The following is an 18,177-nucleotide window of genomic DNA, read 5'->3' as shown; positions in this document are numbered from 1 at the left end:
AGCCATGTTACATACCATCCTGTTAAGAAGAAGAAAATATATTTTCTTATTAATTTTATTTTCTGATTACTGAAGCTTTTTTTTCTGTTTTAAAGAAGATTGTTTAAAATGAGGGCTACTTCTTAATCTCCTGTTGTCATCAATGTCTATCCTTAGGCCTACATTATGAATCAACACAGTGGGGGAGGGTGATGTCTGGTAAAAAAAGTATCAAAATACTTGGAATTAGCTAATCCGGGTTTAAGTTCCAATTTACATATTTATCTTTTATTAATCTTAGTTTTGTTATATGTGCATTGATGTCTTTGATGGAGATCTGGGCAAATAGGCTCTGAAATAGATATCTGTCTGCCAGAAGTTTACTGGAGAGTATTTCCAGGAACAATACCTGCGAGGGAGTGATGGAAGCAGGATTGGATAGAAGTTGAATTGTTATGAAGTTGCAACATAGTACTCAACCAGTGCCACATGGAGCTCTGGAACTGAGATGATACTTCAGAGATATCCCAAATTTCGGAAAAAAGAAGGCTATAATGACTAGTTTGTACCTCCATAATGACCAGTTTTGGATATGAGTCACCCACTGGGAGACGGTATAATCTGGGGCATTGCAATTCATTTCAGCAGGGACAATTGCAAGAGCAGAATTCAGCTGTGAAGTGTCAGTTGCCATACACTTAGAAGGTGGGGACATAAATACATCAATGCTGAAAGGCAAATCTGGGTGGTGTACTACATCATCCATAATAAATAATAAAATGATTCCACTCACATGGATGCCAAATGTACCAGGTAAGATACAAGAAAGAGCCTTATCAAGTTTTATGATATATGGTGCCACAGCAATAACAGGAATATTTTACTGACTTTGTGATTTAATTGGAATATTTTGAGGGTAGTAATCAACATAGATTAACTTTTTATCTCTACGTCTCTCATATTTCACATAGTTTTCAATAAATATTTATTAAATTAAATTATCTGTTGCTCATTGTAGTGGGGTGGGGTGCTGTCAATGTAGGGACAATGGGGAAACAATCTTTTTTGATGAGATAGCATGTTGAAGGAAGCCTAATGATTTGGAATCAGGTAAATGCCTACTCCCTGTTTCTTTCAACTCTACTATCTATGCCAGACCCTGAGGGATTATACTAGTGCTCCACATGCTTCAAGTGAGACTACTTCACCCCTGAAAAAGACTAGTTACACTATAGTTTTAGTTATAGGGCATAATACTTGTTGCATCTTTCACTGGAAAAACCAAGTGACACAGAACATGAAAAACAGAACATAGGATTGGCGTGTGGAGGCTGAATTACACCAACACCAGGTTTAGTGTGATGCAAACCCAAAGCAAATTTTGTTATTTGATCCCAGGACACAATCAAAATAACTCGAGTTTGAGGAAAAAATAAAATTGTTCAAATCTGATATTAACAAAATAAAATGTAACAGTCAGGTCTTTCTCTAGAGATGTACTATCTTCAGGGTCGCGTCTAGGGGAAGCTTCTTAATTGCTTCTTTTATCCTAAGGCAGGCATTTAAAGAAAGTTCCCTTGTGGACTTCTACTTTCTCTTTTGCCTGGTATACGTTGTTTACCATCCCTCATGTAGCATTCACTTGTCAATTCTGCATGCTATCTGAGGATATTTCTCTTCATTCTGGGGTTGGTATAAAAATGCATCTATCTAGAATTGTCTGATGAAGCTTCCATCTTAGATTTTACTTTTTACTCTTTATTAATTACCAGTAATTAACATTAATTAGTCTATAAATATTATCTGTGTAGATGTGTATGTGTTTACAAGAGAGAGAGAAAAATAAATTTTCTCTAGAGATTTCATTATTTGATTATTACAAACTCTTCATGCAAGCTACAATTTCCAGGAATGCATTTAATAATAATTGTGCCTTGCATATTTATTATGTTAATGTGTAATATCACTTTTCTTTTAACCACACAATGAAATTAATGCTGTTATTAATCTTGCATCACGTTAAGGCATAGAGACATCAAAAACATAATGAAACAAGAGTAAAAGCTGCCCAAGTTCATAAAATAAGCTACAGAGCCAGAATTCAGCAAAGGACTGACAATAGAAACAGAATTCTTTAAGAGGAATTCTCCTTATGCCTGGTCTGAGGGAAAAAGTCCTCATTTTCTAGGAATTTAATTTGAAATACAGAGTGAGATAATATGGGAGGTTTGTGTATATATGTTTCCTTTTAGATTGTACGGAAAATCTTCTAAGTGCTTCAGAGGTCCACAAACCCTCTGCTTTTTCCAGACCTCATACTCCCTAAGATGAGATCTAACCATTCCACTTTCCCCACAAGTTCACCATCATGATCTGTTACCTGGCTAACCACCACTCAGGTTTTGATGTATTCAGCTTTTGTGAAGAACTAACACCAATATCTTTTATATCTTTGTTTGTACTAATATCTTTGGCACCATGCTATCAGATTTGACTTTCCAAAGAAGAATTCCTCTATAGCAAACCTTTGAAAAATGCGTAAAGGTGAAAACACAGGCAGCTGTAGGTGTATTCTGTTGATTCAGACATCAGCATGGCCTGTTGACATGTTTATAACCTCTTTTTAGATACAAAAATCTCTCTTCTTTGTATTTCCTCTACATCTATGATGATGTCTAAAACATATTTTTCACTAATTTTTCTTTGTGCATGAACCTGTGAAACTTTAAAATTCCAATTTCTTCTTGGTTAGGGAGTTTATTTGTTTCAAAACTAAATGCATTTTTAAAAAATAAGCTAGCATTGCTTGAGCAGTCTATCTGTGACCTGTTTTTCTTGTTCCTGTTCCTGTGGACTGGACATGTTCACGAACAACTCATAATAATGCTCAGCACGCTTGAGACAAATAATCAAAACACGTGTCCTCTCCTTTCCAGAGCTTCAAGGAGCATATCCAAACCTGAGAACACAGCAACACTCTACAGAGCAGATACACAGCAGAGAGGGGGATTACTTTATCAAGTCGTCTTCCTGCTTGGTACGAGCTTTTTTTCTTTTCCCCTAAAAAATGAAAACAATTTTTTGATGAACAACTAGTTTATCGTTTTAGTGGGCTTCCATATTTAAAAATTAGCTTAAAATTAGGTTTATATTTATATAAGAAAGGTTCTACAGAAGTTCAAAAGAGAAAAAGAAACGTTAGGGAGAAGTGAGTCATCACAGGTCTTATATGAAAGCGCAGTAGCAGTTTATAACACATTTACTTTACACTGTTGGGACCAAAGCAACGCATCCATCATATTCACTTAATTGCTAGTCAAAATGCAACTGATTTATAATTTTTCTGCCTTTAGTTTTCATTATTTAGCTTTATGAATGTTGTATAGGAGCTGGCCTGGTGGTGCAGCAGTTAAGTTTGCACGTTCCACTCTTCAGCAGCCTGGGGTTCGCTGGTTCGGATTCCAGATGCAGACATGGCACCGCTTGGTAAAAGCCATGCTGTGGTGGGTGTCCCATGTATAAAATAGAGGAAGATGGGCATGGATGTTAGTTCAGGGCCAGTCTTCCTAAGCAAAAATAGGAGGATTGACAGTAGTTAACTCAGGGCTAATCTTCCTCAAAAATAAAAGAAAGTTGTATAAATGCCACAGACAATTACCATACATATTTGAGAAAATATGTAATAAAAAACCCAAAACAAAATATTATTATATGTTAATACTTTCTGCCCTGTGATTTCATGCTATCTTTTATTGCTCAAACACTTGAAAAAACATTCCTTTAAGATGGTAATTTAAATTTTGTAACATGAATGATACATTGATAGATAAAGAATTTTGGCCAGTTTATTAATACACATGCTTTGATTTGAATGTTGAGCCGAACAGTAACAAAGTGAGCACCATTGACTTAAACTTCAATATAATTTAATGGAAACTCTGCTTTACGCACAGTAGATTGATGCTCAACTCCAAGTCAATGTGATCATGTATATTCTCAAAGCTTCATTTGTCTCTGTAAATCTGTATGTAAATCTGTATGCTTAAAACCAAACAATGTCATATTGACCATGGAAAACCTCTTTGACAGGAGAGTGAATCCAATAAAGTTAACATAAACTTTTGAGGCTGAGTGTGGATGGGGAGAAGACACTGGGATTATACAGAAATACTGGTGTTCTTTATATCATAAAACAAACAATTTCATCTTATTTATTTTTTATATGTGGCCAACTAATATTTTTATTGAGGTATAATCAACATATAACATTATATTAATTTCAGGCGTAGAACATAATAATTCTCTATTTGTACATAATGCAAAATGGTTCCCACAATAAGTCCCGTTAACAGTCATCCTGATGTGTAGTTGCAAACATTTGTTTTCTTGTGATGAGGACTTTTAAGATCTATTCTCAGTAATTTTCAAATATGCAACATAGTAATACTGACTGTAGTCACCGTGCTGTACATGATATCCCTATGACTTATTAATTTTATAACTGGAAGTTTGTACTTTTTAACCACCTTCACTCTTTTTGCCCACCTCCTACTCCCCACCTCTGCCAGTCACCAGTCTGTTTTCTGTATCTCTGAGCTTGTTTGTGGGGTTTTTTTGTTTGTTTTAAGATTCTTCATGTAAGCGAAATCATGCTGTATTTATCTTTCTCTGTCTGGCTTATTTCCCTCAGGATCATGCCCTCGAGGTCCATCCATGTTGTTTCAAATGGCAAGATTTCGTCTTTTTTTTTACAGCTGAGTAGTATACCATTGTGTATACTACTTTATACACATCTTTCTCCACTCATCCAACAATGGACATTTAAGTTGTTTTCATATCTTCACTATTGTTAATGCTGCAATGAACATGGGGGTGCATATTCCTTTTAGAATTAGTGTTTCCTTTTCTTCAGATAAGAAAGTGGAATTGCTGGATCATGTGGTAGTTCTAATTTTAATTTTTTGAGCAACTTCTGTACTGTTTTCCATAGTGCATGTACCAATTTACATTCCCATCAACAGTATACAAGAGTTGGCTTTTCTCGTCAACACTTATTTCTTGTCTTTTTGTTAATAGGCATTCTAACAGATATGAGGTAATCTCTCATTGTGGTTTTTATTTGCAATTGCTTGATGATCAGTGATGTTGAGCATCTTTTCATGTACCTGTTGATCATTTGTATCTTTTCTTGGGAAAAATGCTTATTCATATCCCTTGCCTATTTTTTAATCAGATTGTTTGTTTTTTTGTTATTGAGTTAATTGTGTTCTTTATACATTTTGGATGTCAACCACTTATCAGATATGTGATTCTCAAATATTTTCTCCCATTCAATTGGTTGCCTTTTCGTTTTGTTGGTGTTTTTTTTTTTTTTTTTTTTTTTTTGCTGTGCAGAAGCTTTTCAGTTGAATGTACTCTCACTTTTATATTTTTGCCTTTATTGCCTTTTCTTTCGGAGTTGAGTCCAAAAAATTATCACACTGTTTATATCATAAAGAAAATAATTTCAGGGATGAACTTACCAACTCCGTAATAGATTTTCAGCATATACATAAATATATTCCAAGGCAGTTTATCCAATTTTAGATAACTTCAACTGTTACTATTCTTAACATTTTTAAACCATTAACACCTCATTTTTTCATTAATTAGCCTGAGACTCCGCAGTATCTAGTCTCAGTCTAGTATGCTTTGGTTGGTAGCTTTCTTTCTCCTGAGAAAAAGTGTCTTTACAATCGGGTGAGTGGTAGGCAATAGATTACCTGTGTTGATAAGAACCTATTTATTTTCACTATGGGGATAAAGTTTATCTTCTCAGCTACTCTTATCTTTCCTGCTCACTACCTAGTGATAACTACGAATAAAGTCCATCAAATTGTTGTTGAACTAAGTATACTCCTGGAGGTTAAAATAAGGCTTTTAGGAATAATCAATTTTCCTATAAACGACATTTAGCATTTGGAGGGCTTATCACAATCCCGTCTCCAAGAAATTCATTGTCCTGTTGAAAGGCTGTCTTGAGAGTCTTACCAGATAGCATTACACTCGATGTTCTACAGAATGTGAATATTCATTGATGCTGATGGAATCTCTCTCTCTTTCTCATATTTTCACGATAAGTAAATTCTAGCTAGACTAAGCATAACAATTCTTTCCCACAAAACTTCTCATAGTTGAACTTTATTAGGTACATTGTCTATCTCTAAGAGATTGAATAAGACACGAAGATTTCTCACTATTATTTGATGAGTAAACACTTGTGGATTTTTCTTCATAATACCTGTTAACATGAGGCAAGGCACTAGTGTTTCCTCAGGAAAATAATTAGTGAACTATTGTTCTGGGAAAAGGTCGATATGATACCATTTATATTTGAGAGGAAATTTGAAAAATATTCAAGAAGCTTTCCTAGAAGTCCACTGGATTTCCAAAGAAGGGTCAATCATTACCCAACTTCTGCCCCCACTATAATTTTGTAACAATATATCATGGTTTTAGAAAGTTTATTTACATTAATACTGCTATGCATACTGACATTAATTTCTCTGTCATTTCTCTTTGAATATTGAGGACATAACAGTTAATGATATCTAGAAGATTATAATTATGTGTTTGATTTGCAAAAGAGTCCATATCCAGAGAATATGCATGATGTATTAATGTGTATAAGTGGTTTTATCCTTGGCTTTGAGGACTACTGTGATCTGTTTGTTTCTCCTCAATTTAAATAAGTGCAAGCATGAGGTTAGATTCAAAGGATTTTTTTATCTGCCATTTAGGGCTGATAAGTTATTTGACTAAGTGGCTTCCACCTCTAATCATGGGGAATATGCTTAGAATGAAAAAGAGGTGAAGTAATTATTTTTGAGCTAAGTCGAAAAGAAAGCTATAACCCTTATAAATATCTTACAAATATAAAACTACCAAACACAGCAGTATTGGAAACAAGGAATCTTTAAGAAGTCTTGGGAATTTGGCTAATCACTATATTTAGTACTAGCAGGTTTCAATCACAATATTTCGTATGCCTACTGAGTAATAGGGCCTGTGTATTTACTCATCTTAGTATCCTCTAGAGAGTCTGTTACCTAGCAAGTCTTCAGAAATGATTTGTTGAAAAGAATGGCGAAGTGCAGTCAAATATTTAATAAAGGAAACAATGAAAAGAGGCAGGGATAAAGATATACATTAATAAATAATCAATACTTGATTTCAAAATTTATCTCCTTTTAGCTATCAATGGAGTTAGTAATTAATATTGACTTAGAACTGAGGAAATGCTCAATTTCACTGATGTGACAGAGTTTATTCTTTTGGGACTAACCAGCCATCGGGAATGGCAAGTTCTCTTCACCCTCTTCCTGGTGGTCTATGTTATCACCATAGAGTGTAATATTGGCATGATCATGTTAGTTAAGGTCAGTCTACAGCTTAACAGTCCTGTGTAGTTTTTCCTCAGTCACTTGTCGTTTGTTGATGTGTGCTTTTCTTCTAACGTCACCCCTAAATTGTTGGAAAACCTGTTATCAGAGACAAAAATTATTTCTTATGCTGGTTGTATAATCCAGTGTTTCTTCTCCATTGCCCTTGCCCATGTGGAAATTTTTATTCTTGTTGTGATGGCATTTGATAGATATATGGCACTTGGAAACCCTCTGCTCTATGGCAGCAAAATGTCAAGGGTTGTCTATATTCAACTGATTTCTTTCCCTTATAGATATGGTGTTTTGATTAGTCTGGCAGCAGCATTATGGACTTATGGCTTGTACTTCTGTGGGAAAATTGAGATCAACCACTTCTACTGTGCAAACCCACCTCTCATCAAAATAACCTGCGCTGGGACCTTTGTGAAAGAATATACAATGATCACACTTGCAGGCATTAAATTCACATATTCTCTGAGTATAATTATCACATCATATCTGTTCATTCTCATTGCTATTCTACAGATGCACTCAGAAGAAGGAAAGCGGAAGCCTTTTTCCACCTGTGGGTCCCATTTGACAGCTGTCATCATTTTTATGGAACTCTTATCTTTATGTATCTCAGACGTCCCACAGAGGAGTCTGTGGAGCAGGAGGAAATGGCGGCTGTGTTTTATACCACAGTGATCCCTATGTTGAATCCCATGACTTGCAGTCTGAGGAATAAGGATGTGAAAGAAGCCATGAACAAAGTGATCTGCAGAGCATGTTTAACAAAATAAAATAAAATTGAATTAATTTTGTCTTCTATGTCTCATCAGTATTTATTTGGCAACTGGTTATTGCTCATTTACAAAGTCTCAAATTCAGAGGAAAAAGTACATTACCCCATTCCTGTAGTTGTGAGTATAGGATTAATTAAAAAATAATAAATTAATTAATTGAAAAGGATATTTGAACTAAAGTTCATAGGTACATTAATTGAAATTTATCAACTATTTAGCTGGAACAAAAAGCTTTTGTTTTTCTTATTCAAAAATGAAGTGGATGAGGGGCTGGCCCAGTGGTTCAGGGGTTAAGTTCCCACATTCTGCTTCGGTGGCATGGGGTTCTCTGGTTCAGATCCCAGGTGTGGACCTATGCACCACTTGTCAAGCCATGCTGTGTTTGGCATCCCACATATAAAGTAGAGGAAGGTGTACACGGATGTTAGCTCAGGGCCACTCTTCCTCAACTAAAAAGAGGAGGACTGGTGGTAGATGCTAGCTCAGGGCAAATCTTCCTCAAAAAAAATAAATAAATAAAGAGTACGAATTTGGGAAATACTTATCAATTTGCCCACTTAGAGAGTAATTTGGGGCAGAAAAGTGACAGCATATTTCATTTAGTTGTCCAGCATGAGGCCATAAAAATAGTCATTTCTCTGATGGTTATGAGATTGTTTAAGGTTTAAGGCTTCTTTCATTGTGAAGGTTTGGTCTGTCCAGAGAGTACTGCTTTGGAAATAGCAATGTTATTGTATTTAATTCTTTTTTACATTTTTGGTGTTTACAAGCCACAATATGATAAGTGTCTTTCTTTTACAGATTCCAGTAACCACCATATTTCAACTCCAATGTTGGCAGGGACAGAATTGTGCACTTCACATGTGTCCCCGCCAAAGTGTCTTTGGTCTCACTGAAGAGTGGGTAGAATTAGTGGATAGATGTGTCATTTTGAAAGCACAGCTCTCCAGATTCCACTTAATAAATTGTATTTCGCACATCTGCAGCTAAGATATGGAACTTAAATATTTTAAAATAATTTTTGTGTTTGAAAGAAATAAAGTATTTAGAATGGCCTATTGAGAGTTAAAAAATAACATATGCTGCCATAATATATTAACAGGACTTGGTTCACACTTTTATTCTACTTCATTTTTAGGAAGTACAAGCACGAGGCAACAATTTTGTCATTTGGACTTCCTTTGGTCTCTATGTCCCATAAATAAATATAAATAAATATAAGACACAAATAAATATGAACATACATACACACAAAAGTGTATTCATACATATATATATACATAGATGATCTTTTATTTTGTTGTAGGAAACACATAAAGAAATTTAATACATATATTTAAATTACACATTTAATTAATTGCAAATTCATCTGCAAAGAAGCATCTATAGAACAAAATTGATGCAATATGAGAAAAAACCCTTCTCTTTGTCCAATTTTGAGTTTTCATTTTCCTTAAGAGAAACTAGAAATGAATATGAACTCATTTTCACATACTCACATATATCTTGGGCAACACTTTAAAGCGATTTCCATATAAACACATTGCTATTTTAGATTAAATTATATCTCTGTGTCTATAGTTGTAAACTTTGAACTTCCTAAAGAATTTAAGAGCTAACATACTTACTGTCACTTTTGAGGTGAGATAAAAGTTGTTTGTTTTGGTAATAAAACTATGTATTGGGGAACTCTTGATATGCCATATTATTTGCTGATGACTAATAAATTTCAAACTATGTTTTAAAAAATTATTTTGATTGAGGTATCATGGGCATACAATATTTTATTATTTTCAGGTGTGCAGCCTAATAATTCCATATTCGTATACATTGAGAAAGGATCACCACAATAAGTCTAAGTTAGCATCTATCACCATATATAGTTAATTTGTGTGTGTATGATAAGAATTCAAAATACAAGTTTAAAGCATTTTAATAGGTGTTAGCAGGTGGATTTGGATGACCTTTGTTATCTCTTTGTTTTCATATGTGAAATCCTTTCTCTACTTACTTTATTGGAAAGACATTTAGTTAGTTTTTTAAAGAGTGTTCCATGGAGAATTGTGATGCCAAGGTCAATGGTTAAACCATGTTTCTGGTTTGAGTTTACAAATTTCAAATTAATCTGTTGGTGACCTTGGAGAAGTCACTTTTTGCAATTCATCTAGTTAACTTCTAGCGTGTACTCTCTGATCTCTGATACCTCTTCTGGCTCATATTTCCATCAGTCTAAATTCCTTGGCAGAACCTAAAGCAATTTTGCCATTTGCTAAACATTCAGAACAATTCCATAAAATACTTTTAAACATGGATCTTATTGCTACATTTATTTCTAAATCTATCAACTTCATTACATTTAAGAATCTCCAACATCTAACCATAAAGCATCTTTCTCTCTTCTGTCAATCTCTCTATTTCTTGCTCTCTCTGACATACACACACACACACACACACACACACACTTTCTTTTTTTCAGATGCACATTTCCTTGAGAGAGTGAATATTACATCAGAATTCCCTGGTGATAATGAGTTTATCTCATAGACTTTCTCCATAATAACTGAGAAGGGACTCAGAAGTTCTGGGTACTTGGCGGCTGAAGAATGCAGAGGAAAACTTTGCCTGAGCACAATAATTTTCCCTAATCTTCCAGACTAAATAAATGTAATTAGTATATAGTTTAGAGTCTCTTAACAGCCCAGGTTGGCATTCTGCTTCTTTAACCTACTAGCTACCTAATCTTGGTTGAGAATCTTAAACTCATCACTATCTAACATATGCATATTTTTTCTTCAACATAAGGATAATATTAGTCACAATACTATAGTGGTTGTCAGATCATAATTGTAAACTGATTTGTGGTCAAACTCTCCAAATAATTTCAATTTTTTTAAGTGTTACATATGGGATAGGAATTGTGCTGAGAGTTACATCGATATTATTGGAGATCCTCACATCACTCTGTAAGATAGTAGTTTTCCGGTTCTAGTGATGAGTATTGATGCTGAGAATTGTTACTTACCCAAGATGATGTGGTTGAAGTGGGAGAGCCAAGGTTTTATTCCTGATCTGCCTGACTTCAAAGTCAATGCTCTACTGACACCCAGAAAAGCCTAAATTCAGTGAGACAAATTGTTCACTATAATTGGCTACTTCACCAATGACCTCTACTTGGACTCATTTTCCACCAGTGTTCGCAAGTGATTTACATTGTCGAGGCATCTGACATCTATAAAAAAAACTATGAGATGCATAAGGCATGCATTATGTGATTGTATATCCTGACAGGTGGTGCTCATTATAATTTTTTTTTTTTTAAGATTTTATTTTTTCCTTTTTCTCCCCAAACCCCCCCGGTACATAGTTGTATATTCTTCGTTGTGGGTCCTTCTAGTTGTGGCATGTGGGACGCTGCCTCAGCGTGGTCTGATGAGCAGTGCCATGTCCGCGCCCAGGATTCGAACCAACGAAACACTGGGCCGCCTGCAGCGGAGCGCGCGAACTTAACCACTCGGCCACGGGGCCAGCCCCCAGGTGGTGCTCATTAGAACTGTAGCACAACAGAAAAGAAAGTGACGTACCGAAATTTTACGTGGTGCAAACCAAGAATATTTTCCTGAGATGCATAATTGTTGAGCGTGAATGAAAGAGAGAAGAATTCGTGTGAAGGTAAGAGTTTATTCCATGACATCAAGAATTTTGATTTCTTAATTTTATTATAAGAATTATTGTTCCAATTATGCTCCTTAACTCCTCCTACCCCTGAGATATTTCTCGAATTTCACTCAATGTTTCTTCCGTAATTACCCGGACAGTTGCTTAAGGAGGCGCTCTGAATGTTCTCAATGTTGAAGATTCAGTTATAAATAGTGAGAAATTTTGATCTGCTGTTCTCCTTTGCTGAAGGTGGGTCTGCAAATTGTATATGCTTTACAGTACAGATGAATGCAGTCAAATCTTTTAATTTTTATTTATATTTTGAAGAGAAGACTGAGACCTCATTTTTAGACTTATTCATTATCACAGTCTTCTTCTGTGTGGAATTATATTACTGGGAAATATTCTTATTTCTATCCAGAGTTTATTCAAAACATCGTAAGAATGCGCTTGTTACAAGCTCATTGTCACAAGCAAACTTACCAATTGCAAATTTTTTATTTATGATTTTTTACCCTTTGACTCTTCTCTACCAAGGCTATTGATTTTCATGTTGTTGTGTCAAAATCTATGTGAATGGAGTTGAAGATCTTGCATCAGTGGGATACTTGAACCAGTAATTATACCTTCACTGTTTTTCTTCAAGAGAAATTATTGAAAGGTTAATAAAAATAGAGTTCCTTATTTGTAAATTATGCATCCCATCTTCTCCATTGCCTTGATGAATGATGCACATGTCTGTAATAAATTGGTTCTAACTCAGAAGTCATTTGGTTGCCTCTTCCCAAGTTTATGTGATCACCTAAACTTAGGGGAGTAGGGAGAAGAAGTGGTCCAATATCTTTGTAGTTTACCCTATTTCAGGGTCGCACTAAGGCTATCCTAGAGCCTCAAAGATGAAATACTAGAAGAGTAACTTTCTTGCGTCTTGGAGGAAAATCAAAATGAAATTTAAATGGAAAGAAATAGAATAGCAAATGGGTTATCAAAAGACCAGCAATATAAAGTTATTAAGAGTACAAGACTGCAGTCAAATTAATTGGTTTGCACCCCAATCTCATCAAATGGCAGACAACTGACCCAGGGAGACCTTCTTAGTCTTTCAGTGCTTCAGTTTCCTCATTTGTAAAGTGATGATGCTACTAGAACCTGTGTCATGCAAAAGGTTTAGTAAGCATTCAATAAATGTTGCTATCCTTACTAATATTATACATTTCAACCTGTTGCCCCTACAGCAATCTTTCTTGGATCGTTTTAATAATATTGGAATATTGTAATGTGATATGTGAAGCTGATCTAGACATCAATATGTTTTAAAAAAGTCATATGTGTGAATATATTCCTGAGTATCTGTTAAATGTCTCAAATAAGCTGGACAGTTTAAGAATTCCAAAATAAATGAGACAAAGAACACTACCACAGAACTAACAATTATGTGTAACGAAGAGAAATACACACATTATACATGAACTAAGATTGGAGAGGTACCAGTTTGTGCTTTTTAGATGCTTTGATGCTTTTTCTTTGTTTTATACTTAAAACAGTATAATAGTACCATTAATCGTTAATTACAGAGTTATCTATTCATGGAGAGGGACCAGCTGTTTTTACAAAGAGAAATTTCTGACCTTAGCTCTATTTCCCATACAGAGTCTGTAGCTCTCATCTGGGTAAGTATTTCCACACCTAAAAGGAGCCAAAACAGATGAGCTACAATCCAGGAAATCTATAGAAAAGGAAAGTTTAGTTCAGAACTAAAACTTTAGCGTCTACTATGTTATATGTTCAGTTTACATTAGGTATGGTATATTTAATTTCCATATTAAGCAATTTAAGGGTAAAAAAAATAATTCATAGAGATTAATTAACTTCCCAAATGCACTATGCTACTAATTGGAGGGGGTCATGATAGAATCAGAGCTCATATACTTTTTAATATATAAAGGAATATCTCAAGCAGCACTCTTTTTCAACATGCCAAGCTACTATTTCCTCTTCTGAGCTTTTGCATTTGCATTCCCTTCTTCCTTCATATGTCTGCATAGCTGGCTCTTCTTGTCAACTCAAGTCACCTCTTCAGAGATCTTCGTTGATCACTCTGTCTGTACCTCACCTCCCCTTATTTCTTATCTTACTAGCATGCTGTAGTTTTCTCATAGCAGCTCCACTCTGTAAAATATCTAATTTGTATATTTGTTTATTATTTACTCCTTTTTAACAAGAAGAGATCCTGATGCAAGCCAGAATCTTGTATTACTTGTTTATCTTCATATTCCCAAAATTTAGAATATTTCTAGATATAACAAATATATCTGACATATAATTGACTTTAATATTTATAATATGAATTATTATAAGCAAGTATAAACAGAAGCCCAAGTATAAATCAATACTGTATTCTTCACTGTTCCTATGGAGAATTTAAATTCCCAAGATGATTCTAATCCTACAGACACATCCTTAAGATCCATGTCAAGTTTTTACTTCTTGAAAGAAGTAAACTGGGGAAGTGTATTAAAAGGAGAAAATATTGGAGGGAAAATTTCCCTTGTAGTGACATTAAATTTGAATACAATAATTATAAATTGAATTGATTGCTTCTGAAAACCAGGGAAACCTCATGTGACACAGTGGTTATTAAAACTTGTCACCTAAACTTTGCCTCATGACCTTTATCTATTGACATAATGTTGATAGTGTGTGCTAGGTCATTGAACCACTTGTAGTTTACAACTGACAGAGCCTGAGCTGTTAAATCCCTTTACTGCTAAGAGTAGTAGCAATTAAACAAGCATAACGTTTAGCTAAACAAAATAAGATGACTAGGGATTTCATGTGTTGAAAGCATATGATATCATATGCTGCATCATGGAGGATAATTATGTCAATAACTAGATTGTAACACCAATTACCACTGACAAGTCCTAGCCTGGCTTTAGTCATAATTGAGCCCTGTGGTGATATCATATTGTAATAATTTAGCAAAGTAGAAATGTCTAATTTTAATAATATATGTTATCAATGAATGTAATATGCTATTTTACTGTTAGAAAACTGATAAACATTAATTGTAACTACCTATAAGTCTTATTAAACAAAACATTACACTTATACATTCTCATCTTGGACATTGTGCAAAATCTGCATTGATTTTTAAATTATATGAATTGTAATAAGGATAAATGTGACTCAAAATTTTCCAGAAGGGGCTGGCCCCATGGCCGAGTGGTTATGTTCGTGCACTCCCTTTGGTGATCCAGAGTTTTACGGTTCGCATCCTGGGTGTAGAAGTAACACTGCTCATCAAGCCACACTGAGGCAGCAATCCACATAGCAGAGCCAGAAGGACCTACAACTAGAGTATATAACATGTACTGGGGAGATTTGGGGAGAAGAAGAGGAAAAAAAAAGACGATTGGCAACAGATGTTAGCTCAGGTGCCAATCTTTAAAAAATGAAAAAAAAGAAAGAAAGCAGAGAAGTAATTGGTACAAAAAAAAAAGTTTCAAGAATAAAATAAAGATATTCATGCTTTTTATTTGTCCTTAGGCAATACACATTGAGCCTATGTGAAGGCAATGCCAAATTTCACGGATGTGACAGAATTTATTCTTCTGGGGTTGACCAGTCGTCAGGAACTTAAAGTTCTCTTTTTTGTGGTGTTCCTACTAGTTTACATGATCACCCTTTTAGGGAATATTGGTATGATCATTTTGATCAGCATCAGTCCCCAGCTTCAGAGCCCTATGTACTTTTTCTTGAGTCATTTGTCTTTTGTGGATGCGTGCTTGTCTTCCAATGTCACCCCCAAAATGCTGGAAAACTTGTTATCAGAGACAAAAACCATTTCTTATGTTGGGTGTTTGATGCAGTGTTACTTTTTCATTGCCCTTGTCCACGTGGAGGTCTATATCTTGGCGGTGATGGCCTTTGATCGCTACATGGCCATCTGCAAACCTCTACTTTATGGCAGTAAAATGTCCAGGACTGTCTGTGTTCGGCTCATCTCTGTACCTTATGTCTATGGATTCTCTGTGAGTCTAATATGCACACTGTGGACATATGGCTTGTACTTCTGTGGAAACTTTGAAGTCAACCATTTTTATTGTGCAGATCCTCCTCTCATCAAGATTGCCTGTGGGGGTGTCCACATCAAAGAATACACAATGATTGTTATTGCTGGAATTAATTTCACATATTCTCTCTCAGTGGTCCTCACCTCCTATACTCTCATTGTCATAGCTGTGCTACGCATGCACTCTGCTGATGGGAGGAGAAAGGCGTTCTCCACTTGTGGGTCCCACTTGACAGCTGTTACCATGTTTTATGGGACTCTGATATTCATGTATCTCAGACGGCCCACTGAGGATTCTGTGGAGCAGGGGAAAATGGTGGCTGTGTTTTATACCACAGTGATTCCCATGCTGAATCCTATGATCTACAGTTTGAGAAACAAGGATGTGAAAGAGGCTGTCAACAAAGCAATCATCAAAGCAAACTTGGGGCAGTGAAACTGCAATAGATATTTTTATATGATGCTGCTACCTATTATAAATATCGAGGCATAAAAATTCTAGCTGAAGAAGGACTTTCTAAAGCCAACACTTACAAATACTAAAAGGTCCAATCTAATACCCTGAAGCTGTATCCCATGAACGGACTCTAATTACTAAGCTTGCTTTATCCTACATATGTAATCATATTATTGAAACTGACATATTAGTGTTATTCACAATGTATTTAAAATTGTGCTAAGTCTAGTTATCAGAGGAACTTATAAATAAGTTTAGATAAAGAAATGTTAATTTTGAGGTACCCTTTTTAGAGTCAAACATGACGTCCTAGAATATTTTCTATATGCACATGCTCCTTGACCTAGATTTCACATGAAATATATACTTTCTTGAGAAAAAGAATAAGAATTCATCTCTTTTCCAGGACTACAGGATGTTGATGGACTCTGATTTACCTAAAGTGTTCTGTAATATTTAAATATACAAGGATTTTTTTAAAATGAAATTGTATTCAGAATCTTTAACTATTCTCTCAGTACGATCACAAGATTTGTCCTCAGTATGCATTGTTCAATATTTAACAATGTTTATCTTTTAATAGTCCATTTAATTATCCTAATTCTATTCCTAGGTTTGGATCCTGATATACATTTCTTGATGTTAAAATGGTGAAATATCTCTGATAAATTGCTTTCCTCTCCTCCTCATAATAAAAAAGTGAACTAGTATGAATTTTATGATATTAAAATAAGACCTTTGGCCATAGTACATTGTCCTGCTAAACCTTTGGTTGAAAATGATTTGAAGCTATTGTTTGATTCCAGTTTCTTCTCACTAATGCTACATTCTTTGGTTCTTTACTTAGCAGCTTAAATCAAACTTTCAGTGCCTAGAGTGTATCTACAAGGTTAGAAGCACTGTTTAACTAAGTGCTCTTATACTGATCATGCATTCAGATTTGATCAATATAGTTCAAAATATTATCCCCTTTGGGCTAGGTTGAAAAGCCTCAAAAGATTACTGTTCCATTTATCTAGATTGGTGCATCTATAGCATACTTAATCTACCTTCCATTCTTGCTACAGGTAGAATACAACGTTGTCTAGCCTTGACTACTCTTGCTAATTTACCAGGATAAAGGAAAATGGGTATTAGAAGTGATTCCTGATGAGTGAGTTTATTTTTGGGTAACTGCTAATCCAATTAAAGGGAATGTACATTTGAGGATGTGAAGGAGGACTGAGAAGTAGCATACAGTTGTGGTAAAAACACTGGCAAGATAGACTAATTCATGCAGAGTACTGTTACTCAGGCTAATGTACTAATTAACTGTGGGCAACTATCCTGTAAATGGATTTGAAGAGAGGCAGGTGGTGGTAGGGGGAGGAGAGTTCTCTTTCATAACTTTAGATTCTGAGCAGGAAGAAAGGGTACCATTGGATAGAATTGGAAATTATGTTAGCAAAGATTTTCATAATTTTGAACTACCCAAATTGGCTTCTAAAGTGTTAAAGTCAAGAGCAAAAAGCAGGGCTGCTCAAGGAGCAACTGCTTTCACAGAGACTGACATTATAACCTGACATTCTAAGATCATATTTTCTGGGATCCTTATGGGAGATATTCCTTAGTCTCTACTATTTCATTTTTGCTTCTGGCAATAAAGCACTGGCCATTCAGCTATTGACCACAGTTTCCATCTTCCTTTCAGGCCAAGTATAAGACATTTTTATGAAATTTTGGCAATAAGCTTTCAGTAGAAAGTTATGTATAAGACCTAAGGGTCATCTCCTCAAGGTCAAAGGTGCTAGATTTGGACAT

The 18,177-nt window shown here is 35.1% G+C and overlaps 1 protein-coding gene and 1 pseudogene across 1 annotated transcript; both read left to right on the top strand.

Moving 5' to 3' along the window:
- Positions 1–7,256: 7,256 nt before the first annotated feature.
- Positions 7,257–8,185, top strand: LOC106844126 (olfactory receptor 5M3-like; annotated as a pseudogene).
- Positions 8,186–15,423: 7,238 nt separating this feature from the next.
- LOC106844087 (olfactory receptor 5M9) lies at positions 15,424–16,356 on the top strand. The gene has a single exon (XM_014861406.2). The coding sequence runs from the start codon at positions 15,424–15,426 to the stop codon at positions 16,354–16,356; it is 933 nt and encodes a 310-aa protein (XP_014716892.2).
- The last annotated feature ends 1,821 nt before the right edge of the window (positions 16,357–18,177 follow it).

The sequence above is a fragment of the Equus asinus genome, chromosome 17 (assembly GCF_041296235.1).
Source record: "Equus asinus isolate D_3611 breed Donkey chromosome 17, EquAss-T2T_v2, whole genome shotgun sequence".
NCBI classification, from domain to species: Eukaryota; Metazoa; Chordata; class Mammalia; order Perissodactyla; family Equidae; genus Equus; species Equus asinus.
This window is presented reverse-complemented; position numbering and strand designations above follow the sequence as displayed.